At 50.4% G+C, this 24,433-nt stretch overlaps 1 protein-coding gene across 2 annotated transcripts; it reads right to left on the reverse strand.

The window, feature by feature from the left end:
- Window positions 1–114: 114 nt before the first annotated feature.
- On the reverse strand, window positions 115–23,992 carry LOC136940393 (trinucleotide repeat-containing gene 6A protein-like). 2 transcript variants are annotated; one of them, XM_067232521.1, is made up of 23 exons: window positions 23,873–23,992; window positions 22,350–22,401; window positions 19,783–19,897; window positions 15,737–16,070; window positions 15,427–15,474; window positions 11,712–14,447; window positions 9,825–10,058; window positions 9,530–9,684; window positions 9,295–9,372; window positions 9,100–9,151; window positions 8,736–8,863; window positions 7,811–7,942; window positions 7,563–7,697; window positions 7,306–7,380; window positions 7,041–7,212; window positions 6,739–6,870; window positions 6,477–6,650; window positions 6,230–6,370; window positions 5,953–6,060; window positions 5,447–5,653; window positions 5,292–5,362; window positions 5,056–5,195; window positions 115–4,869 (listed from the first exon to the last, which is right to left on the reverse strand). In XM_067232521.1, the coding sequence occupies exons 5-23, from the start codon at window positions 15,470–15,472 to the stop codon at window positions 4,509–4,511; spliced, it is 5,277 nt and encodes a 1,758-aa protein (XP_067088622.1). In that variant the 5' UTR covers window positions 15,473–15,474; window positions 15,737–16,070; window positions 19,783–19,897; window positions 22,350–22,401; window positions 23,873–23,992; the 3' UTR covers window positions 115–4,508. The 2 variants fall into 2 exon arrangements, with proteins under 2 accessions (XP_067088622.1, XP_067088624.1); XM_067232523.1 differs by lacking the exons at window positions 15,737–16,070; window positions 19,783–19,897.
- Window positions 23,993–24,433: the final 441 nt, after the last annotated feature.

Raw genomic sequence — 24,433 nt, forward strand, 5'->3', positions numbered from 1 at the left:
AATACAGGCATACATTTACTGCCTTATCACTTATTGGTTGGATGTCAACCATGTTTAATATGTGCAGCTTTAAGAAAGTAGAATAGAAAATACACAGAGGTGCCAGGCAGGACGGGTGGATCACTGTTAGTCTTTTATTGAGGGTTGTACCCAAGTTATACAGCTTTGTAATCCGACAACAGGGTCAGAAGGTTACAAACAGTTATCAGTCTACAAGTACAACTAACAGAGGACCTACAAACTACTAGTCTACACCTCATTACAGATTCTCTTAAGAGCACTAAAATCAAGAAAAAAAGAAGAAAAAAAAAAACAAGCAACAAAGTGGGGAAAAGGATCAAATAAAAACAAAATGACAGCATCAGAGGAGACATTCATTAGAATACACTGGAGTTGGTTTCTACCTTGTATCAGGCGACTTCGATTTCTCAATTATACCCATACTAATAAGGATTGTCCTTCAAAAAGTGCAGTTCCCCAAAGATAAAATCCTAAGATGACCCCAGGAAGACAATGAAAAGTACTTCCTGTTCATTTAAGTTGGTATGTAATTATAGACTGTTTACATTTTCTATACATACTTTTTAAACAGTCTCCCAGAAGCAATGTGCATTTAGGTTACAAGTGAGCAATCTACTCATCCTTCCTCTTGTCTGATAGAATCTCTATACAAAAAGTTGTAGTTGAAAATTTGCAGATTCACTAGTCCCTTCTGTAATCATTCAGAGGGATGCTGTGAGAAGGACATTGCAAATCCTAATGCGCTTTCTGCTACAACTGGCCGATGATTTCTAGGTAATAAAGGTTTATTAGTTTGAACAATGGCACAACACGTGTTTCAGAGATAATTGGGATCCCGTCGCGTCTGTGGTCTATTTGGGATAAGGGAAAGCAAACCCACATGGACATGGAAGCCTGGATTTGAACTCCACTGCATAGTCTCTCTGAGGCCCATCCCAAACCCTCCCGCCCCTCCCTCCCTGACCCTCAACCCCCCCACCCCTTACCCCGAGTCTTTGTGCTGGTTAGACTAAAGCTTTTCAGGGTTCGTGTATACTAAATGTAAAATGACAAAGACAGCATAAACTCACAGTTTTTGTAAAGTCAAATTGCCTTAGCGCATTGTTGGACAGTAGGAACCATTATTTAATAGACATGGGTGTATATATAGTATTTGCTCACAGGATAGCAAGTCAGAAAAAGGACAACATTTTTAAATACAAAAGTAGTATAGTATCACAGGCCAGGCCCCCTCCTCCCTTCCCTACACCTGGCCTTCATACAGGCTGCTAGGCAGCGATGGGGATTGTACATTGCTCATGGTTTTAAGTTTTTATCTCAATTCCTCACAACATCCTTTTGCAAATGACATTTCAAGCATATACATTGTCCAGCTTCTACACACACACACACAAAAAACCTAGCAATCAATCCCTTTCCTCCCTCGCACCCTCCTCAATTTGGCATGACAGTGAGTTCAAAAATGAACACGCACAAGCACACACACTAACAGCGTCTGTGAGAGACCGGGTTGTCCAAAAACCCAGTAGCGGTAAACAGACTGGACTACACTAAGCAGGGAGAGACCATGAACAACCATGGGGTTGGACAGCAGAACAGCAGAGAGGGGATGGATGAAAGGGGTGGATGCCTCAGAAGAGGCTGCTAGTCCCTTCTCTAGGAGCAGGGCAAGGAGGGCCCTGGACTCAGGGTTGGGGGGGGTCAGTCTTGAGTTAAGTTTCCGACTGGGGGAGGGCAAACTGACCCCAGGTCTGTGCCACAGGACCAACTTCACCCTGGAGTCAATTGTATACTGATTCAGCTTCAGCCATCTCTCTCCCTCTCCCTGTCTGACAGACAGAGCACCCTGACCTCCTCCTAACCTCTTCACTCTTGTCAAGCTATAAATACACCAAGTGCAAATCCAAGGCTCCTCAGTTCAATTTGTCAATAAAGTTATTAGAAAAAACAACCTGGTTCCAATGTTCCACTTAATAACATTTGTTAAACAAAAGTGAGATATAAGCAAGATCTGGAATTAAGTAAACATATCTTTTTGATTGAATTATATTTGGTAGAGCAGTTACTTATATGGTTCAATACTGGCACACACCACTATCAAGTCAGGGTAATACTCAAGGGTTTTGTACTATGCTTTTAAGTCATTAAATACGGATAACTTAACACAACTAGCAAATTCTACTGAAAGAAAACTACTGGAGAGAACAGCTTTACACACAAAATAATAAAGAAAAGAAATTAAGGTCCATGGCTTCGCCTAATGCTGACATCTCTCGCTCTCTCTTTGAAGCTTTTCACAAATTGTGCATCATTGTAACTAAACAATCAATATTGTAAATAGTCGGTAAATCTATGTACATTATTCAAATGGGTGTATTTTCAACTACCACCGATGGATTACATTCACCCCTTCAGACCATTCCTCCACCCACCCACACTATCCCTCCCACTCCTCGCTGAGTCACCAGGAACGACCCACCCGACCCCTGCAGTGAAACAAACAAACACACACACACACACACACACACAGACAGACACACACACACACACCTGCCGGTGTGGAGCAGCCTAACACACATAGACGTATTCATTGTCAGGTCAGGAACTTCAGATCAGCACAAACCAAACAGTACACAATACAATCATATTCTAGTTGTAAACAGGTAAAAGCCACTTGACTTGTTGCATCTTCGGACACAATTAGAATCAAGGCAATGAAATGTGGACGACTTTTGCACTGTTAAAATATTATCATCACCAACAAAAACAAGATTTTTTTTTCTTTTTCTTTCCTTTTTTTCCAACACCATCTGTGGCAATGAGTAATTCGAAACAAGATGTATTTTCGCATTAATTAATTATTGAAACATTTAAAACATTTGACTTGTGACATGGACAGAAAAAGCCCCTCTGTAGGCCTTGTGAGTGGCTACAGTATGCATAGATTCAGCTTTTTCTTGGTTACAGTCTGACAGGACATTTCCACTGACAGTCAGTCACAAACTACTCTCACTGATCACACCAGTGGAGCGGAGAAAAGGAGAGGAGTGAGGGAGCATTCTGATTCTGCCACCCACCTCCAGCCCCAGACCTCCAGTAGAAGACAGCATATTGGACAGCAGTGTGTCGAGCTTCTCCAGCTTAAAGCAGTTATTTGGCAGAGAAAAACTTACAGACCTATAAGTAGTTTTCAGTGCTAAAAGTTGGATTTTTCTTCCTACGAGGAGTATCTATCTACAAGGGGGGGAAAACTGGCTTGATTTCCTGAGAACCACTGCTGGTTATTTAGCAGACGAGAGGAATAGGTCAAACAACCAACGCCATGGCCAAAACACTGATCCGAATTCCCAGAGATACAAAGCATCGTCTTCATCCTCAACACATTATTTTTTGTTTTTTTTTCAGTATTTATAATTTTTTTGTACGATTTTTTGAACAGCATTTTAAACTTTTTTTAGTATATTTTTTCCTTTTTTTTTTGTTTTAAAATGATGGAAGAATGAACACACGTTTCCCCTCCTAAGTCTTGTAAACAAGAGGTTGCAGTGTGGCACCTCCAAAACAACATTGAAAGCCTATTCTGAAAGTGCTGATCCCCCCCTGCCCACGGCTGGTGGGAGGGGCCTGCTTGTCCCCGCCCCCCATGGCTGATGGGAGGGGCCTACTAGTCCCCACCCCCATGGCTGGTGGGAGGGGCTTGCTAGTCCCAGCTGCGGCTACAGTTCTTTGCACTGCAGAGCTCACGTTCTTTAGTTTTAAAACACAAAATTGGTGCAATACTTTTAATGTCACTTTAATATCATCAGATAATCCTAAATCAGCATTTTTTCTTTAATAACTATCTGTTGATCTTGATCTCCACGACACCGCGGTAAGGTAGGCGTGCCAAGGCAGAGAGGAGCGCGCGCACACACACACTCAGTCACACTAACACTCATTCAAGTACACACACACAGTAAGGACCTCCATGAGTAAACAGCTACACTGGAAAACTGGCTGCTCCCTCTATATTGCAGATTATATATACTGAGAAAAACCACATTCAGTGCAAAGTTAAAAAAGCTCAGACTCCAACATTGTCAGCAAACAAATGCAAATAATAAAAATAAAAGAATTGGAATTCAAATAAACATGATGAATAAACATAAATGAGCTCGATTGAAGTTTTTTTTTTTTTCGGTCTGAAAGAGCACTAAGTGGAAGCGTATATCTATCCTTTCACATTATAGAATTGGCCTGCGTGATTCAAGTATTCCAACTGATATGTTTTTGGGCTAAAACAAAGTGGACATATGTGCAGAGAGAAACGTAACTTATTTTCCACAGGGGAAACCCCGCTGTATATCTGTAAGTGAGAAAGAGTCCAACTAGTGCCATTGCGTTTTTCTACATCTTTTTTTTTTTGTTTGTCTTTGAGTGATACTTTCTCTTGTGATTATGATTCTCTTCTGACTCTGAGGGTCCCCCTTGCTTGAGTGACAGGTGATTCACATGGAGTCCCCACCCCCTGTCAGGTGATCAACAGGGAGGAAGGAGCTGATTGGAGAGGGACTGCTGATCCTCCCGCCCTCGCTGCCACTAGGGCTCCCCCATAGGCTAGTGGAATAGTTAGGCCCACCCCAAAGGGAGGAGCTGTGGATGTCGCTGCTATTCCACTGGCTGGGCTCAGGAGCACGGCTTGAGAAAGGGTGTGACCCCTCCATGGCGCCGCCCATGCGGCTCTGTGAGGAGCCAATAGCCTGCCAGCCTGGGGATGCAGCAGCCAAAGACTGACCTTGTGCAAAGAAACGGTTGATTTCATCTTCACTTGCAAACTCAGCCAGAATAGTAGTGTTCCCTAAAACGCACCTGTGGAGAAAGAGGGGGGAAAAGAGCGGGAGGTGAGGATAAGAAAAGGGGAATAATTGACTGAAAGGAGAAAGTGTTGAGTACTATACAATTTGGTGTGTGAGAAAAACCATGGATATACTATGAAGATGACTGTCAGAGAGTGAGTGAGTGAGTGAGTGTGTGTATATATATAACCCCCCTTACATATGCAGACTTTTCTGCGCCTTTGCAGCCTCCTCCTTGGAGCTGTAGCAGACGACAGCGTTGCCGTGGGGCAGGTTGAGGTGGAATGTGATCAGAGGACCGTGCTGCATACACAGGGTCCTCAGGGTGGAGCCATCAATCTGGGGGGTGGAGATGGGGGCACGGGTCAAACAAGACGGCCGGAGCTGTCGGTAATGGTTATGAGAGGGTGTGTGACACAGACGGGGAGGAGCTACCTGAGGTGTGAGATTCTTGAGAACGAGCCAATTAGTTCTCCCTGAGCTGCTGCTGTCCCCCCAACTGGACCCTGAGGGAGAGAGGAGAGCCAGGTTACTCACCGCAGGAGCAACAGCTCCAACACACATTCACCCCCACAGGCTGGGTCCCTTACCGGGGGTGTATCTGGAGTCGGAGCCCCAGCCAGCCATGCGCAGGGGGGCGTTGTCCCATGAGGAGGGCTTCTGTCCGGTCAGGCCGGGAGGAGGCCGGGAGGGGGCAGACAGACCCTTGTGGGGCAGAGGGACCTTCCACAGCTCATGGGCCAGCGAGGAGTTGGACACAGAACCTCCGGGAGACCACTTGGACTCATTGTTTCTGGCTGGAGAGGGGAAGACCAGGCAGAGAGAGAGAGAAGGGGACAGAGAGAAGGAGGCAGAGGAGTAGGGTAAGGGAGAGAGGGGCGAGAGGGGAAGACCAGGCAGAGAGAGAGAGAGAGAAGGGGACAGAGAGAAGGAGGCAGAGGAGTAGGGTAAGGGAGAGAGGAGTGAGAGGGGACAGAGAGCAAGGGGGCGAGAAAGAGAAGGAAAGAAATGAGTCCCACGATCCGACCCATGTGCTGCTTGCACCCATCCCCACCCTCTAAGCTCCCGCGCTCTGAGCCCACGGAGGGGAACATACCTGAAGTGCTTTGTGCTGTACTGGTGAGGGAACCGCTGTGGCTGGAGGCACGAATGGATGACCAGGCACTGTTAGAAGGCATCGTGGTGTTCAGTGATGAGGATGGCCCTGGGAAAGACACACGCGCACACAGGGTCAGCTAGAACTTCACGCAAAAAACATGGATGTGTGAATGCACGTGTGTGCGCGTGTTATTGCTGGAATGAAATGTTTGATCACTCTGCGATACACATTACATCAGACATTTCAGTTTCGGAGAGAAGTGTGTGTGTCTAACCATTGTTCCTGTCCCTGAGGTGGTCGACGTCGCGGACGGTGTTGATGGAGAGGTTGTTGATGACGCTGCCAGGGGTCACGAAGGGGTCAGTCTCAGGGTCAATGTTGGGGTAACCTTTCCAGGGCTCGCCAGGACGGAACTCTGAGAACACACCAGACGAGGGCACGTTAGGGTGTGTCCCTGCGTAACGGTGTGTGTGTGTCTGTCAATGAGGAACGGATGACAAAAAGTGTGCGTTTGTGTATACCTGGGGGCCAGGTGACATTGGTGTTTCCGTGAGGGGATTTGGCACGGGGTGGCCAGCCGTCGCCCACTGAGCCCATTGATTGGCCGGGAGGGCTGAGGGGGGAAGGGCCAGTAGACAGGAAGTCATACGGACCAAAGGGAGAGTCCTCCAGACGCAGCCCAGACGACATAGCACCTGGAGACAGAGACGGACGCGCATCACACACAATGCCCAACACGCATCTACACTTGCATATGAAACTAGCCAGTTCCTTAAGACTGACCAGGTTTGCTGTTCTGGTCCAGAGGAGAGTTGACAGACATGTCCATGGCTGTCCACTTCTTCAGACGGGACTGAGGCTCCTTGTACCCCCCACTGCCCATGTCCATGTTTACATTCATGTTAGAGTTCGAGCCTGGATGAGCAAGAAAAGGGGAGAGGACGATGAATAAAGTTGCAATAGCGTTTCACTGTGGTATGTCTTTGAATCAAACTACTGGCAACAAGTAGTACAACAACTACTGGAGACAAGACTCGACAGCCCAGGAAGAACACATTTCCCATCGGGCAACAGTGGCCGCCTACCTAAAGGGAAGTTGGAGAAGGAGTTCATGGAGCCAGGGTCCTTCTGAAGCTCTGGGAGGTTCTGGGGTATGTAGTTGTCCATGTAGAGCTTGAGGGGCTGGTGGGATATGGGGGCCTGTTTCAGCAGGGAGGGGTCGAGGTGCCTCGGGGGCTGCATCATAGACTGACGACTCTGCGAGGGAGCGGGGAGAGGGAGGGGTTAGAGGGGAAACGGAGGGTATAAATACAGACGACCCTCCATATGAGTGAGAGTGAGGACTCGTACCTGGTCCTGCTGGCGTCCCACAGGCATGGGCCTCTGGCTCTGGGCTTTCTGCTGCTGCTGCTGGAGGAGGAGGCGCTGGAGATGGAGAGATGGGCAGAAAGAGAAGGAGGGAGAGAGAGAGAGAGAGAGAGAGAAAGGGGGGGGACACAGGGTGAAAGAGATGGAAGATGAATCAGGACTAGCAGTCGTCAAGTCAGCATCCAGTTAAGCGCTAGAAGGCATCAACAAAAACCATGAGATGTCAAAAGGAAGCCAACCTGTAACTGCTGGATCTGGTTGAGCTGAGACAGCTGGTTTAACTGGGACAGTTGGTTGAGAACAGCCACCTGCTGTGGCCCAAACAGGGGGTTCAGACCGTTACTGTTGGGATACTTCAAAAGAGATGGAGGGACCTAGAGGAGAAAGGGAAAAATAAAATAAGTATATGGAAACAATGGAGGGCATTCGATGTGTTCAATCAAACAGCATAGGTAACGCCAGAGTGTTCTGGGTGTGAGTGTCTTACCTGAGAGGGCAGGATTGGTGGAGGCACTTGGTTGCGGAGGTTGGGCTGGGCTGAGTTGAGGGACTGGGCCGGGGGCTGGGGGCCGTTTCGGCCTTGTGCTGCAGTACTGCCACTGAACATGGGGTTTACATTCTGGAAACACACCACACACACACACACACACACACACACACACACACGTGTTAATGCCACATTTACAGACCTCTGGTCCGGTCTGTGAAAGCAAGCTCCAAAAAAAGAAAAAGACATCCGTTGCCGCTTACAAGGGAGCACACACACGAGACGGCAGTGTTTAACAGCCACTCACCTGCCTACCGGCCCCAGAGCTAGGGTGAGCGTGAGCCTGCACGGAGCCGTGACAGGGGATAGGCTGAGCAGTGTTGGTAGGGGAAAAGCTCATGCTTTGATTGGAGGAGAGCTCGTCGGAAGCGGAGCTATCGTAAGCAGCAGGGGACAGGGAGCGCTGCGGAGGCAAAGCCAGGCGGACGGCAAGCACAGAGGGACAGGAGGCACAGCGGCAGCCAGAAGAACAGACAAGGCAGGAGGAGGAAGAGATGGCCGGACAGGGAGGTAGGAAGAGAGGGATGAAAGGAAGAGCAGTATTAAAGTAAAGCAGCAGGGAAAAGCGGCAGCTCGACGCAGTCAAGCCAAACCCCTGTGCTAAGGCAGGGCACTTCAAGTATAACTGGCTAGCGGAGCGACGGGGAACCAATTACAAACGGGCAAACCCATGGCTCCGACACACTGCTCGTCACGCAATTAAAACAATGACCGTTCCCCTTCGCAGGGTGACGACGCTCAGTAGCCGGCAACGTGCAGTACACTCTGCCACCACTTGGGGGCAACGCGGAGCCAGAAACCATCGCCACACACACACACACAGCCGTGCTGCAGCAGGAACACCAACATGGCTGCGTGGCCGTACCTTGTCGTAGTAGGGGCTGCGCTCCATGGACACCTCCTTGTGGATCTGGTGGCGAGAGCCGGGGGTCTTGCCGATCACGCCGTTGTACTCGCCCATGCTTCCATCCATGCGCTTGTCTGACATCATCCCTGGGAGGGCACAACGCACACCGTATTACAGCCAGGCACCCCCTCGTAGCCCCTCCCCCAGCTCTCCAGAGACGCTGGTACCATTCCTCTAGCCTGGGGATAAGCCCCACAGTGTTGGAAGATTGTTGTTGTGGTTCTAGCTATGCGATGGTGCTGTTGAGTTAAAGGTGACAGTCTATTCTGCTTCTGGTGTTTTGGTTCAGTGGTTCCTATGGTAGAACAATCCCTAGCCTCACCTCCACCCATCTCCATCTTATTGCTCTTCATGGAGTCCTCAGGGGAGTCTCTCTGCGGATGAGAGAAAAAAAACAAACGTCAACACCGGTTTTTTCGACTGTATTCGAGTATGTACATGTTTGTTTGTGTGTGTGTGTGTGTGTGTGTGTGTGTGTGTGTGTGTGTGTGTGTGTGTGAGCACATGCGACACTCACAGAGAAGTTCATGTTGTTGAACTGCTTGACGAACGGATTCATCCAGGTGTCCTCCTGCTTGCTCACTGGTTTGTTCATCTGGAACACGCACCGAGAACCACAAGTGAATATGACAGAGGGTCCCACACTCTAAAGAGCGACCACGCCAACCTCAACCAACCACAAGCAGGCCGGCCACTCCACGACACGTCTCACCGGCGGACCAGAATCAGAGGTGGGGCCATCAGGAGCTTACCTTGGGAGGAACCTTCTTCATGTAGTTCCAGCTGTTCTGCTCCCTGTTGTCCTGGTTGGGGGGGCTCCACATGCCGATCTCCACCTCCTCCTCAGGCTCCCAGCCCCCCATGGACACCTCCTCCCCGTGCCAGCGCTCCATAGGCTTCACTCCTCCTGGGACGCGGACACACGGCGGGATGGAGAGTCAGAACAGAGCGGAAAACAAGTCCAAAAGGTGCGGAAATACACGTACACCCCCCCCCATTACTTCCATCCACAATTGTGTTTGTGTACATGTGCGCCAGAACACCCACCGGGCTTGTGGTGGTTGTGTGTCCCAGGCCCGGAGCTTCCTCCCCAGGTGTTGGAGCTGTCCCTCTCCCTGTCTCTGTCTCTTCCAGAGCCAGAGCCCGGCTCCTCCCAGGTGGAGGAGGTATCCATGGGCTTGCCCCAGGCCGATGTACCGTTGTCCACAGACACTGGAGGGCCGGCCGGCTCTCCCCACGAGGACTCCCCCTTCTGGGGCCCTCCGTATGGTTCAGCCCAGCCTGGAAGAGAGAGAGTGGGGGGAGACACACATTCACTTACAACACACTCATTTACATAAAGTAACCAACGCTAAAAACGACAATGTACAGAAAACCATCGCTGTCAAACGCGAGGCCGATGGTAGACGAGAGGTTGTGTGTGTGGACGAACAAGTGGAGCAGATTTCTCCTGCCCACCCTGGGTCAGATGCAGGAGGCTAGAACAGTCCCATCCTGCGCGGACCCTGTCAGGGCACCAGAGAGACACGCAACCACGCTCGGGTGTCAACGCATGTTCTCATGCTGCTAGCTGAGAAGAGGAAGGAAGACTACATGTGGGGAATCTGCCAGCAGGTCCCTGCTCGTCCAAGACTACTTGTCCCCCCCCCACACACACACACACACACACACACCACCAGACCCCGGCTGTTGCTACACTCGGCTGAAGAGGGACAGACTCAACACCACAATCATTTAAAAGTGTTGCCTAGACGGTGGTTTCATGTAGAACCTGTTTGAAGCAGCAGTCATTGACAGCTTATGTTCCAGCTCAACATCTCTAGAAGTTCAGAGGAACTGCTCTGGCTCTGCGATTGGCTGGTAGGAGTGAGCCCTGATTGGAGCCCTGGGGAACCCTATCAAACCATGAAGCTTATGTAAGCTTTGTTTATTCAGAGTAAGGGGTGTGCGTGTGGTGTCTAGGGCTCTGCTTACAGCCGACCACCCAGTACTTTACACTTTCTCCATCTGGTGACGTAAGGAACATGCCAGAGATACCTCTCAGTATAAATAGCCTTGATCCTGGCTCTCCATCCTCTCTGCTGTCAAACATGTGACCTACACCCCCCCCCCCCCCCCCCTTCCCGAGTATCACTATAACAAACCTGTCCCCCCCCCCCTTCCCGAACAACCCAGGGGAAAGACTGGGATGCTTGTTCTCACTTTCTAGTCTCTGAATAGCTGTAACTTGGATTCGAAGTGTTCCCACTTTTTAAAAGATGTCTGATGTCCATGCAGGAGCCTATCGTCATTCCACTGTGCTTCGAAATGAAACTGTAAATCTCATCTGACTGGAGGGGAGAGTTCAGTAATGCGGGCCTCTGACGACATCTCTATAGCTTACCACTGGGGACATGCGCTGGAGGGCTGGCCCTGGTTCTCCCTGCCCCTTTCTCTCACAATCGCGCACACACACACTTTTTCTCTGGAACTCTCCATGTCTGTCTGCCTGTCCATCTGTCTTTCTCTCGCTCTCTTTCTCTCTCTCGCCTCTCTGGAACTCTCTCCCTTTCAGGACAGACAAAAGCCTGTGTTTCTGCCCGCACTTGCACCAGCAGCACAGAGAGCGAAAATCGATGTTCAGAACATTCCAGAAGGATGACTCAACCTGCATTTTACAAAAAGCCCTCAACACACACACACACGCGGGAAGATGAGAAAACGTCTATGTGAGCGAGTGTGTTTACATTGGTGTGCAACTGAATGTACCAGCATCGTGTATACATATAGGTAACCAGAACATAGTTGACGTGTAGGTTACAGAATCTGACTCAGTTTAAATTTAATTTAAACTGAGAAAGTTTTGCCAAAACACTTCACATAACGAGCAAATGTTTGCCTATACCAGCTCATACATTTTGAGCAGAGTCTGTGCGTATGTTTAAGTCTACTTACTAGGGCTGCAGTTCTTGTCCTTGCCAGTCATGATGTTCTGAGGAGGCGGGGGCTGCATGGGTTGGGGGTGGGGCTGAGGCTGGGGCTGGGGCTGGGGGGGGGTGTTCATACTCATGCCCCCCTGCTCCGATTGGTTGTTCTTGTTCCACATGTTGACGGCTCCTCCGCTGTACTTGTTGGGGTCTCCCCAGGCTGCAGTCCCATCGTCTATCTCCATCCTGCGTCGGACTGCCTCAGGGGATGGCTCCTCCCACCCTGTAGACTCCTCCTCCTTCTGGGAGGGAGGGACGGGCCCGCCCACCCAGCCAGCTGGCTTGACAGAGGCAGGGTTGGTGGTCTGGGGCCCTGGGGGGCCTCTCGACATTGGGCCCGGGCCTGGGTTGCAATCAGGACCCTTTCCTCCCCATTCGTTGGAGGGGCAGGGTTTGGGGGCATCTCCCCAGTTCTGAGGTGTGTGGTTGGGCTGCTTCATGGAGGGCTCCCCCCACCCCTGGTTGTTCTGGGAGACGGGTTTTGCGGGTTCCCCCCAGCCAGACCCGGAGTTGGGAGCGTTGCCCTGGTCAGGGTTGTTGGACCCTCCGCTGCCTCCCCAGTTGTTGTTGGGCCTGGGCTGCTCGCCCCATCCAGTCCCTGAGCGGTCGCTGTCAGCGTCCCAGCCTCCAGAACTTGCACTCTTCTGGGGCTCCCAGTGATTGTTGCCACCCCCTCCACCTCCTCTGGGGCCTCCACCTCCACCCCAGCCCTCCCCGCCAGAGGGGGCACCCCAGTCCTGCTTGGGCTTGGGAGCATTGGTCCAGGTGTTGGACCTGTCTTCCTTGTTGTTGTTTCCCCAGGTGTTATTGCTCTTGTTGTAGCTAGGGCCATCTTCCCAGGTCCCAGGGGCTTTGCCATCTCCCCAGCCAGCTGAGGTTTTCTGTTCCCCCCAGCCAGACCCTGGTGAGTCTTTGCCTGGACCTCCAGGCCCATCTCCCCAACCCCCTGAGTTGCTGGGCTGGGAGGGGACTGACTGGCCAGTCGAGCCCCAACTAGGGCCTCCATTACTGGGCTTGCGCTCCTCCATCCTGGGAGCAGGTACTGGAGCAGGCTTCACATCCCAAGAGGTGTTCTGGCGCACGGGGGTTTGACCCCAGCCGGTGTTGGAAAGGACGCGGGGGTCCACATCGACGCGGGCGACGGCGGGCTGAACGGGGGGGGGCCCGGCGGGAGGGGCTCTGCGGCGGGGGCGCTGGCCGTCCCTGTCCGAGCTGCGGCCTCCGGAGCTCTCTCCGCTGCCCTCGCTGCCGCCAGATCGGCCCCAGCCTCCGACCCCGCTCTGCGGGCCCTGCGTCCCGCCCGCACCCATGGCCAGGGCGTCATCCTCGAGGCTCTTCCAGCCGTTGGTGCCCCCCTTGCGGCCGCTGATCTCGCTGGAATGCTGAGTGCTGCCGGGCGGCGGGGCGCTCCACTCTCCATTCGAGGCCTTAGTATTGGAGGAGGAAGAGGAGGAGGAGGATGAGGACGACGAGGCGCTGCTCCCCCAGGGGCGAGGGAGGCCCGCGGGGGGACCCATCCCGTTTGCCGGGGCAGGGGTGGAGGCGCCCCCCCAGGACTGATTCTGTGTGGGGGGGTTAGTGGGGCTGGAGTCCCAGTGAGGGCCGGGCCCAGCGTTGTTGTTATTATTACTTTTATAAGTAGCAGCAGCAGAGGGCTGGGGGGAGGCAGCCTGTTGGAGGGAGGGGTTGGGGTTCACAGTGTCTCCATTGGAGCCCTTGTCTCCGGGGTAGGTTGTGCCCCCCCAGGGCGTACCGAAAGCCCCCTCGCCGTGGGAGTACTGGGAAACAGCGGCACCGTTGGGGAGGGCATGGGGTCCCCCACCACCTCCGCCGCCCCAGGAGCCGAGGCCTGAGCCGGGCTCGCTCATCTGCACCGAACCAGTAGAGTTTGGTAAACTAGAGGTCATGGTGTTAGTAGTAGTAGTGTTATTTGGTCCATTCATTTCAGTGTTAAGGTTAGGCTGACCACTGTTGCTGCTGCCCAACACCTTGTTTGTACCATTGCCCTCGGGCTCTTCCATGCTGTCGGCCATGCCCCCCCAGCCCAGGGGAGCCTGCAGGCCTAGCTTAGCGTTTAAACCCTGGGTGTCTGGAGCACGCTGGACACCGCCACCGTTACCCACAAGGCTGTGGGGGCCGTTGAGCCCATTGTTCTGCATTCCTGGCCAGGCACCGTGATTGGTGCAGGGGCCCGGGGCGCCCCAAGCGCTGTTGAGCTTGTTGCCGTGGCTACCGTCGACGGCCATCTTCCCTGCCGAGCCGTCCGTGTTGGGGCCTGTGCTTAGCGTGGAGCCGTTGGGGAGGCCCCAGGGGCCCGTCACGTCCCCGTTATTGCTGCCGGCGCCGGCCAAGGAGTGGTGGGAGCTGTTGCTGCTGCCGCCGTTTCCAACGACCATCTGTCGGTTCCCGTTGCTGTCTCCGTTGACGGTGGCGACGGCGGCGGAGGAAGCCATCATGGCGAGGTTTTTCTCTGAGCCCGAGCTAGAGGCGGAATCGGCATCCATGCATTCTGAGGCGAGCTCCGGGTCGCTGCCAGAGCCGGATCCGGAGGCGGGGCCGGAGATGGAGGGCCAGACGGGGGAGGTCTTGTCGCTGCAGCCGTCCACTAGAACCTTCCCCCAGTTACTGTTGCTGTCGCTGCACGGAGAACTAGAGCTCCAGGGAGAATTCTCATACTGCGAATCCAGACCTGGGTGATCTAAACCTGGGGAGGGAAAGGGTTAGGGAGTCAATATTGGTAGCGTATGGTTTTCTTCAAGCAGTGAAGCAAAACAATATGAATGCATAAAGTACATTTACAAGACTAAACAGCATCCCAATGCTTAGACATATTTTGGGGGGGAAAGAATATTGCTATAGCAATACTGCATATGTCTGTCTGTCTGCCCACCCTCCCAGTCTCGCCAGCCGGCCCCCGACCCAGACACAGCTGCCACCATTTTGTTTCCGCAGCGTGATCTAACTGCCTGCCAAAGGATTGGGACGGGGGGGGGGGGGGGGAGACAGAGGGAGGACATTAAGGAGATGGGGGAGGGACGGCCAAGAGGGAGCTAAGAGCGAAGGGGAGGAGAGGAGTGCCTGCTAGCTCATTTGTCTTGTTGGGTCTTCCTGGCTAATTTCCCAACAACAGCATCATCATCATACTGAACCACTTCCTGGTTCCTGGTCGTAAGGCATAAAAGATGGGCCCTTCTCTTCTCTGGCCAGCTACATAGTTCTGCCCGGTGATTGAGTTTGTTAAAAAACCTTCATCCCCCTCTCTGGCATGCGCACACACACACACACACACACACACACACACACACACACACAAGATGGCTGCCAATTGTCCCTGGGTGTTTTTCTGTACGGCTGCCAATTATTTGCTCCCTCATTCCCACTCTGCCACTCTTGTACCCCCCCCCCCCCCCTCCAGACATGCCATGACTACAAAATCGTCACCAAGGTCAGACTGGAGTTTTTTTGACCGACAACAGTCAACCCAAAATCCCTGCGTACACTATTCAACGCTGCTAGATACCTGTTCACGCAAACACGAGGAATTTCGTATGAAGACAAAAGGATGCAAGACAACAGGCTTAGTCCTGAGAGGCCTTATGACTAACATTGATGGTGTATAGCCCATGAGCAGAGGGGGGGGGGGGGGGGGGGGGGGGAAGAGAAGCACACATTCATGTAGTCACCTGTTTGGTTAGGGGAGTGGCTGACCGAGTCCCGAATGGGAGCCATGCCTAGGAAACAAGAGAGGGAAGATCATCACACTGCAGAGAGAGACGGAGGCCGGGGGGTGAAAGGGGGAGGTTACAGAGAAGAGTGCAAGATGTCAAGGGTACAGTGACAAACAGTGCAACCATACAAAGAGATAGACAGATCAAGATGAGGAAGGAAGGAATAAAAGTAGAGCATTCCAGCTGTATCTTTGGTCTCGTCTAGGTCTGCGTCTAAGTGATTCAAAGCGCCTACAGCGAAGGCTGTGTGTGTGTGTGTGTCTACCTGTGAGAGAGGCACGCTGCTGCGCTCCCTCGCTGGCCCTCAGGGCGCCCCCTGGCTGTGTGGAGGGCAGCTGCTCTCTGGTTCCCAGGGCGACAGTCAAGAGGTCACAGGTCAGGGGGTCAGGGCCCTCAGGGGTCAGCAGAAAGGGAGTGGGACTTGTCGGAGCGGGCACAGAGGCTGGCAGCTGGCTGGAGCCCCGTTGGCATTGCTGAGCACGCTGGGACGTGTGTGTTTGGTGTGTGTGCGTGTACGTCTGGGTTTAATAGAGGGGGGATGTGGTTTCGACTGTCAGGCCAAGGTTCAGGTCTTTGCCTACACTTGATATGTTCTGGCACTGAAGAGATGAAGAAGAGAAGGAAGAAGGAGAAGAAAAAAAACGAGGTTAGTTATGCGCTAAAAGGAATAAAAAGCCCTTTGTGTCTGGTTGGAAGTCCTCAACACTTGCACGACCTAATCAAGACATGAAATAATGTGAGGATTGCCTGTTCCGTGCCACGGCAGGCAGTACAGAATAGGGGTATCCGTGGCGTGATAGCGATCTTCCTCAGCAGAGTGAGATGGAAAGCAGGGGTCTGGTAATTCCACTCCTTGAGCAGAGGAACAGAATACCCTGTGTGTGTCTGCACGCTAACATGGCTCCCTTCTCAAAGCAGAGCAGAGATAAACATTACTGTCACAGGTGTGGGTGGACACAGCCAAATGGACTCACATTCCTCTCTCTCTCTCTCTCTCTTCTCCTCTTTGCCCTTCCTTCCACACTGTGTGGGGTGTAGGGGTATTGGGGTAACTATGGTGTGTAGGGGAGAGGTTTGGGGGTATTGGGGCAACTACGGGCCGGGCTGCAGAAGGGGGATGACATGTATAAATCTGACAGGCTTCGGGCAGGCAGTAACTCTCCATGGCAACAAACCCTCTTAGGAAAAAGTGTGTGTGTCCGACTGCACAAAGAAAATAAGCCCAAAAAGATAAAGACTGTTCATTTTGACGTTGTGTGAGAAATACTTTTGGATTCGAAAAGTGCGAGGATAAATCTCATCCTGGTACACTAGTAAGAGAGAGCTGTGGTTTACTGAGGAGAGAACTCGTCCCCCATGTTCATCGACAACCACAACGCAATGCTCATTCAAAATGGCTGCCTGTCAGGCACTGGCTGTGGAGGGCACACTCTCCTAGTAAGCCTACCATTGTTGTGCTCAATCCCATTGTAGCAGTTGTAAACTGCCTCATTAACACTTGTTTGTCCTGTCTCTACAAGGCACTGAGCCCATTTCCATCACATCACAAAGTACAGATACAGCTTAATATAGCAGCGGAAAAGCCTATATAATCGCTTTCAACACTGACAAGGCAGGAACAGGACCAGACTTACTGAAGCAGAAACAACAGTGCTAGCAGCAACTACTTCTGTCTCTCTTTATCCCTCCCTTTAATATTTATCTTTAAACTACAGTTTTCATCCTGTGCCTTGCTCTGCAAAGGGAGAGAGAGAGAACGAGAACAACAGTGAAGTGTTGCTTGAGGATAATTCTCAGAATATTTTTTTAAAAGGCAGGAAACCAGGAGAAACCTAAACGTAGAGAATGTTCTAGAGTGAGATGACGGTTCTGTTTGTGTGCGAGTTCTGACCTTTCTCTGTGCAGGTTAGCAACGTTAGCTCTGCTCACAGCCGCACACACTATTTATAACCTCTTGGCTGAAATAGCAACTGCGCTAGCTAGCCTGTTCAGAGCGCTGCACAGAAGGACAGCATCTTAGCACGACAACTGCGGACACCGTCTTCGATTGGAACTTGTACAGGGAAAGGCCCGGACTAAACTGACTGCAGGAGGAGGGACACGCCGCTAAACTATTAACCCGGGATATCAATAGTAGATAGAAAACCACAGACAGAAAGATGAAGAAAGCACTATGACAGACAGCGGAGGAGGAGGTCGAATACGGGAAACACGGCAGGCCCGACCTCCTGCAGTCAGGAACAGGAGGAAATTCCTGAGAGAGGGGGAAGAGAGGTGCAACAACAAATACAGAGTAGCTGGTTATGGTGTTTGTGTGTGTGTGTGTGTGCAGCACACAGGAGTACAGTGTGTTCCTGCTCACAGTCAGGCTTTCATAAGAACCTCAAGGACTGCCTCTCAGACAGAGGGTGTCATCTTACGAAGAGAGAGAACGAGGGAGGGGGGCAGGGTGCACGGCAAAGCCGAGGTAGAGCGAGTACCGGGGGGAAAGGGGGGAGGGAGAGAGAGAGAACACGAGCCAATAGGCGGGAAGAGAGGAGAAAAGGTTCCTGACCTGCCAGTCATTTCTGATGGCTCGAAAGGAATGCTGCTGGAGCTTTTCTTAACATGCGAGAAATAATGAGGTTATTTCCCGGTGCGATAAAAAAAAAAAAGAGTACTTTGAACCTATCAAATTACACTCGCTAGCTCACTCGCATGCCTGCTTGCTTCTGTGTTTATGGGGCTTTGCAGGTAGGCCCCTCATGGCGGGATCCAGGCTTGATGGGGGGGGGGACTCGACTCAGGAGAGCACCGCTGAAAAGGAGTACTAAACTGAACTCGAAAACCAGGACAGCTCACACAACAAAAATCCATATCTGTTGACCTCCTCCTGCAGGCAGACCAACAGCAGAAAATAAAAACCAACAAAGACAGTACGAGCAGGAGGGAGATGAGAATAGCGGTGAACAGAATAGAACAGGTATACGGAACTTAATTGCCTTCCAGGGAGACTTATGTAAACAACCATTGTGATTCACCGAGCCTCAAACAATGACTCAAACAGGACAGTCTATGGTTATATAGTGTGCACCCTGCTCTCTGAGGCTGGCAGACATACACAGTCTATGGAGGGTGGAGTATAACTACTGTACTGGGTGGGGAGAGCTTTTTTTTTTTAATTCTGTCTCAAGTGGATCTACTTCCCTGTTGGTTGAAAGCAGAGTGCAGCAGGGCTGTTAGTTGAGGAATGGACTGGTGGGTCCTGCTGAAACACGTTCTCTTTCTTGGCCACGCTGCATCAACCAAGAGACATCTTGAGCTTAAGCCAACAAGCTAGCGCATAGGATAGCGGGACGACATCGGCAAACACCGCTGGTGCGCAAACACGTGCGTCACTACGCGAGGCCGTCTACGTGATGACGTCATCGAGATGGGAATTCTCCTGACATTCGGAATCCAGAGGATTCTGAACAGTTGTTGTTGTCAAGGAGGAAAACTGTAGTCATGGTGACATCCTGAAAAAGGCAATTCCTCTGGGCCAGGCTTAGCTGAACATCACATCACTATCACATCTTATGCCTCCATCTCTCTCTGTCCAACCATGACCACTCCTATCAGAAAGGACAAGCTCCACAGACCGACATGGCTACGGGGCCTCTATAGGAGGGTGTGTGGTCGTCTGTGTGCGTGCAGGTCTCCCCAGGTTCTCTTCTCTGATTATAGCAGCGTTCTGGATGAAGAGGACCCCCGACCAGCTGGGGGAATGAGATAAGCCTCGTTCCCAAGCTGCTGGTCTCAGAGCAGCCAGGGGGTCCCTCCACAACCCCCTTCTAGTGGTAAGGCAGGGACTGGAACCCAGACCTCGAAACTTAAAAGAGAAACGTGTTTACTCCAGAACCAGCCCACCTGATTCTCCCTAGACTCCAATCTCCCTTCTCACTACTAGACCACGGCTTGGATCGTATTACCGGGCTCCCTGGCCACACCAGGGGGAGTAAACAGTAACCAACCTGGCACGGCGCCTGAGGAGACAAGGTCACAGATAAAGACTTGCACTGGCCTATCAGCGTGTCCACAGCAGGCCTGAGTGGAAACATGGCACTGATACACTGCTCAGCTTAGTTCAGGTCACCCACTGACTGGCCTACTACTCTGCTGCCGTAGGGGGACTCGGGGCTGCAAGGCTACCGCACAGACTGTCGACCACGTTGACACAGAACGTCACAACAGAGGCGGGCATAAGGACGCGACGTGACATGCAACCGGATGGTGGATATATAAGGCCTTGCATTGGCAGAGATTGGCCTTCGACCCTTTGGAGCTCCTTACCTGTTGACCAGTCTTCTATGTTGTCTTATTCTGCTTCTTCACTCTCTTACGCTTCTGTCTCTCTCACTCGCTCTCTCTCTTCCATCCACTGTTCTTCGTTCTGTGGGTGGGTTCCCTGTGGAAGGTGAGATCAAGAGGAGGTGTTACTCTGTGTACCCTACCGAGGCTGCACTCTTCTGGGGTAGCTGGACTCAGAACAGTGAGTCCCTGTCGTTGATTTCCACAACACAGGACGACACTTAAAAGCCATGGTCTCAACACAGCCCCAGATGAAGGTTGTGACATACAGAGAGCAGCTACTGAATCCATGGCCAGTACTGTAATGGTCCAGGTTGGTAGCACAGTCGTATCAACAGAGCAGGATAACAGTCAGAAGGCACAGAACCGTGGCCGGTCAGTCACCACAAGTCTGGTCAGTGCCGTTTGGAAGGTGGTCAGCACAAAAACTTCCTGGTCAGTCTAGTTCAGTGACATGAACTCAGCAGGGAGGCCAATTAGACAGCAGGAGAAAGCTGCTGCTAATCTCCTTACAGGATTACTGCGCTGAATTACTACCCTATAAACAGACAATCACTTCTGTGGGTCACACACACACGCTCAAAGAGCTCTCCCACTAGAGACGCTCACCAAATCACAGCCCACAGCGAACCGTGCCATCCCACGTGTTGCTCATGTTAAGTCATGGCCATACACACCAACCATCATGAGCACCTGCAACCTAGCACAAAATCACACAGGCAAAACAGAACCAAAACTCTCTCACGATAGAATGGCTACGATGACACCATAGAAGATACATCATTTGTTCCGTAACCGTTTTCCTTAAGGTTAATGCCAATATCTGGACCAATCGAGTTACAGGACTTGACAGTTGTCTAGGATGTACTCAATTCCAGTTGGGCCGTCATGTCCTCACGAGGACTCATGGGACCCGTCTCAGTCGGTGGTTCCCAAACGATAAAACGCAACAGGACATCTACATCACGTCACCCACCACCCTCCCCTCCCTCCAGGAGCTGTTAGGAAGGGAAGTCAACCTCCCCTCCCCCTCCCACCATCCCCCTCCCCCAGGGTTAGGTGCCTGAAGTGCTTCAGCAGATGGCCGGCTCAACAACAGAGCCGGGGCCTCCCAGAGCAAACACACACAAAGGCCAAGGCATCTGTTTATGAGTGGCCAACAATCAGCACCGCCGACACAGCTGACGGCCTGGACCAGGCTAGACACTAGGAGTCAACCTCCACACAAGAGAGGTCGGGTCTAGGGAGCAGGAGCTTGTGTGTGTGGGGGTGGGGGCTTGTCTCTTTTTCACACGATGGTGCTAAATTGAACCGAAGGTACCATGATAGCCTTGATCGTTCAGTTTAATGTTGCCCCCCTTTTCTTTTCTTTTTATCAGCGCTGTTCTTGCAGCTGTGGTGGACATGTAGCCTATAGCTCAGCTTGGCTCAATTGTGTAAACAAGGTAGCCAATACCCAGGAAACTGTGGGAGTCAGGGCTCCAAGCTACAGACTAGATTCAAGTAGCCTAAACAATGGCTAGTTGACTGCCAATGTCTGCACTAAGAAACTGACATCAGTTAGTGACACCCTAAAGCAGTACTCTGAGGAAATGACTGGAGTGTTTTGTTTACAGCCTGTTCTCTGGTATTTCATAGGCGTGGCTTTATATGGTCAGGGGGCAATGGTCACATCTACAAGGAAAGAATGACTGACTACACCAACACAGTGTTACAGAAATAAGTTGTGATTAATATTGTACAAGTGGAAAGATCATCTCACAAATCACCATCAAGCTCAGGGAATGGTTCATGTCATAGTATTGACTTGACTGAAAGTGAAAGTAAAGTGCCCCAACAAATCGAAAAAATGATCACCACACTGCTGGGAACAGGAATGGACTAGAAACGTCAAATATTTTGACAAGTAATAAGCCCATCAACCACACAATGCAGTATAATCAACCTGATTGTATTATGACAGAGAACAAATACTGATAGGCTGAACTGAGAATTATTAATGAACTTATCCTACAAACTAAGGATTAAACTAACTGCTACAAGGAACAGAGGAAAGTTATTGGGGAGGTTTGAGAGCCTCATTTCACACTAAAGAGGCTATATAACACTAATTTTAGGGTGTGTGTGGACAGGTAGGGGGGTGCTTTTTGTCTCAGGAAATACTGTACAAATACAATGAGCAAAACAAACAGCCCTTGAAAAAGAATACTAATAAAATAAAAAAAGTTTGACGGTTTTCATTTAGCGTTTTTAAAACGGCACAGCTTACTCAGCACTTTGAGCCTGGGCTCTTCAATTCAAACGGAACTGCATGTGCTTACACAAGCAGCAGCTGCCCTGGTGCGGCTTTGCTAGCAGACTCCAGTATACACACTCACCCCCCAAATAGAAAAGGCCAGAAGGGCATAAACACACAGGCCCACACAATTTTTTTCTCTCTTTCACTCCCTCGCTCTGTATCACACACACACAAAATGCCATAGAAGAAGCCAGATCAATAGTTCATTCATGGAGGTGAAAGCAGTGGGGAGGGGGGGAGTTAGGCTTACCTGTTTTAACTCTTCAGTTTCTTTGGTGGCAACAGCTTCCAATTCCAAATCTCTAAAAAAAAAAAAAAAAATCCCATCATATTTAAGGACTGACAACATTGCGCAATGGATATCTCGAACCGTTTAGAACGTTGCAGAATGATTTGAAACAAGACTTAAGACATCAATAACCATATGTACTAAAAGGGACAGCAATTGACTGGCGTAATGGCAAATAAATGTAAATGCTGCAATGCTTGCAAATTGTGCTGAAGCGTTAACTTCGCCTACAAAACCTCAACACTTGGTCTAACCCTAAGAAAACTGAAGGCAGTTACCACAGTGTTTTTACTGAGGCATTCTCTCTTTGCACCTATGCCTACGGTAGCCTAGTCTGAGGTGAGAATTCAAGGTAGACGCTTAAAGTCCGCTTCCCTCGTCGCCATTAACTATCCAGCCAGCTGACAGGCTTGCAGCTTAACATGGCCTCGGCTCAGATATTTGTGCACGGCTGGAGAATGATATAGCTAGCAAGCAAATTACAAACAATTTAGTCAATATTCGAATATGCTTGTATACAGTACTCGGAACGAACAAGAATTCATTAATTGTACGATAGGTAAAATCATCGCTAGCAGTACAAATATCAAGCATACCGACAGAGGGTGTCAACTTGCCAGTGCGCACAAATCCTGAATTGTTAGCTAGCTTACTTGCTATCCACTAACTGCTACTGTAGCTAGCATGCTAAAAGTACTGGTTTGAGTCAAGAGATCAAGCTTCGAACGCCGACCGTGGCTGCACCGCTGCTAGCCTACCGATGAAGGTGGTCGTTCCCGTACCCTTGAATGATTTTGTAACATAGAATTGGACTGTTTCAGAACCATTGCCACCAAACAGAAAAACCACAGATAATGAGTGGGGAAATTTGTACCATCGCTTAGCGACCATAATGCACTCTCCCCTCAACATTAACGACACCGTTTGGTAGGAAGCCAGCGGAGATTAAAATTGGAATTATTTTACCATAACATGAGTCTACCTAAGAGCTAACATTGTAGTGTTTTATATAAATATCTATAAAAGCTGCATAGTGCTAGGAGGACTTTGCAAGCATAACGTCACATTAAATACTGCAAAAAAACGTAGACTAGCTAGCGTCGCGATTTAGGGGGCAATAGCATAGCTTGGTTCGTTAGCTAGCTGTTAGTACTAGAGTAGTTACTGTAAGTTTCAGACCGGGTCATTCGCACGGTCAAATAAAATGCTGGCTATACTCGCAAACCTTTCCATTGTATAGCAATCGAATGAGAAGAAACTACTACTACCATTCACATGCGTTTCTTTATCTGTGCAACTCACAACTAGCTAGATGTTGCAGTGTACTGTACGCGTTAGCTTAATGGCCAACAACACATTTCAGCAGGCAAACTAAACTACGCAACCCCAAGCTCATCTCCGCCCGCTCAGCTAGCTGCGTAACTCGTATTCTTGACAAAAGCAACACTCAATGTTAAGAAAAGACATCTAAAAACGAGTCTTACCTCATAAAGTTTAAAGTGCAACAGAGTGGAAATGAAAGCCGGCTGTAAGGCTAAAGAAATTCAACGCATTTGCAGCATCTATGAAGGGAGGCATTCGTCCTGCATGATCGCCATTTTCTTCAATCGCTGGCTAACCTTCTTTGCACACCCCTCCTCCTCTCTGTGTTCTGTGGAACTGCGCAGGAAACTAATTCACCACTTCCTCTGACAGTGCCAACTATGGGGCCAGACCCAAAATGGTAGAAGTTGGAACAAGAGCTCAGAAGTAGGCTATTTGCATTTGGTGAATAAACGATTGACTTTATAATAGTCTGCATAATACCGGAAATAAAAGAGGTTTAACCGACAAGTTAACCAATGTAGGCTTTGTCTTAAGTATCACAACATTGCAATGATAAAACAGTAAATGTAAATAAATACAATTAAATATATAGTCTATCCATTCTCTATGAATACATATAAATAAAATATACATTTTAGTATAGGGTGACCAGATTTGAGTTTGTGAAAAATCCCGGACAATTTTGGAATCCCTGCCGGACACATTTTTTAGGTCTCAAA

This window comes from Osmerus mordax, chromosome 3 (assembly GCF_038355195.1).
Source record: "Osmerus mordax isolate fOsmMor3 chromosome 3, fOsmMor3.pri, whole genome shotgun sequence".
In the NCBI taxonomy this organism is placed as follows: Eukaryota; Metazoa; Chordata; class Actinopteri; order Osmeriformes; family Osmeridae; genus Osmerus; species Osmerus mordax.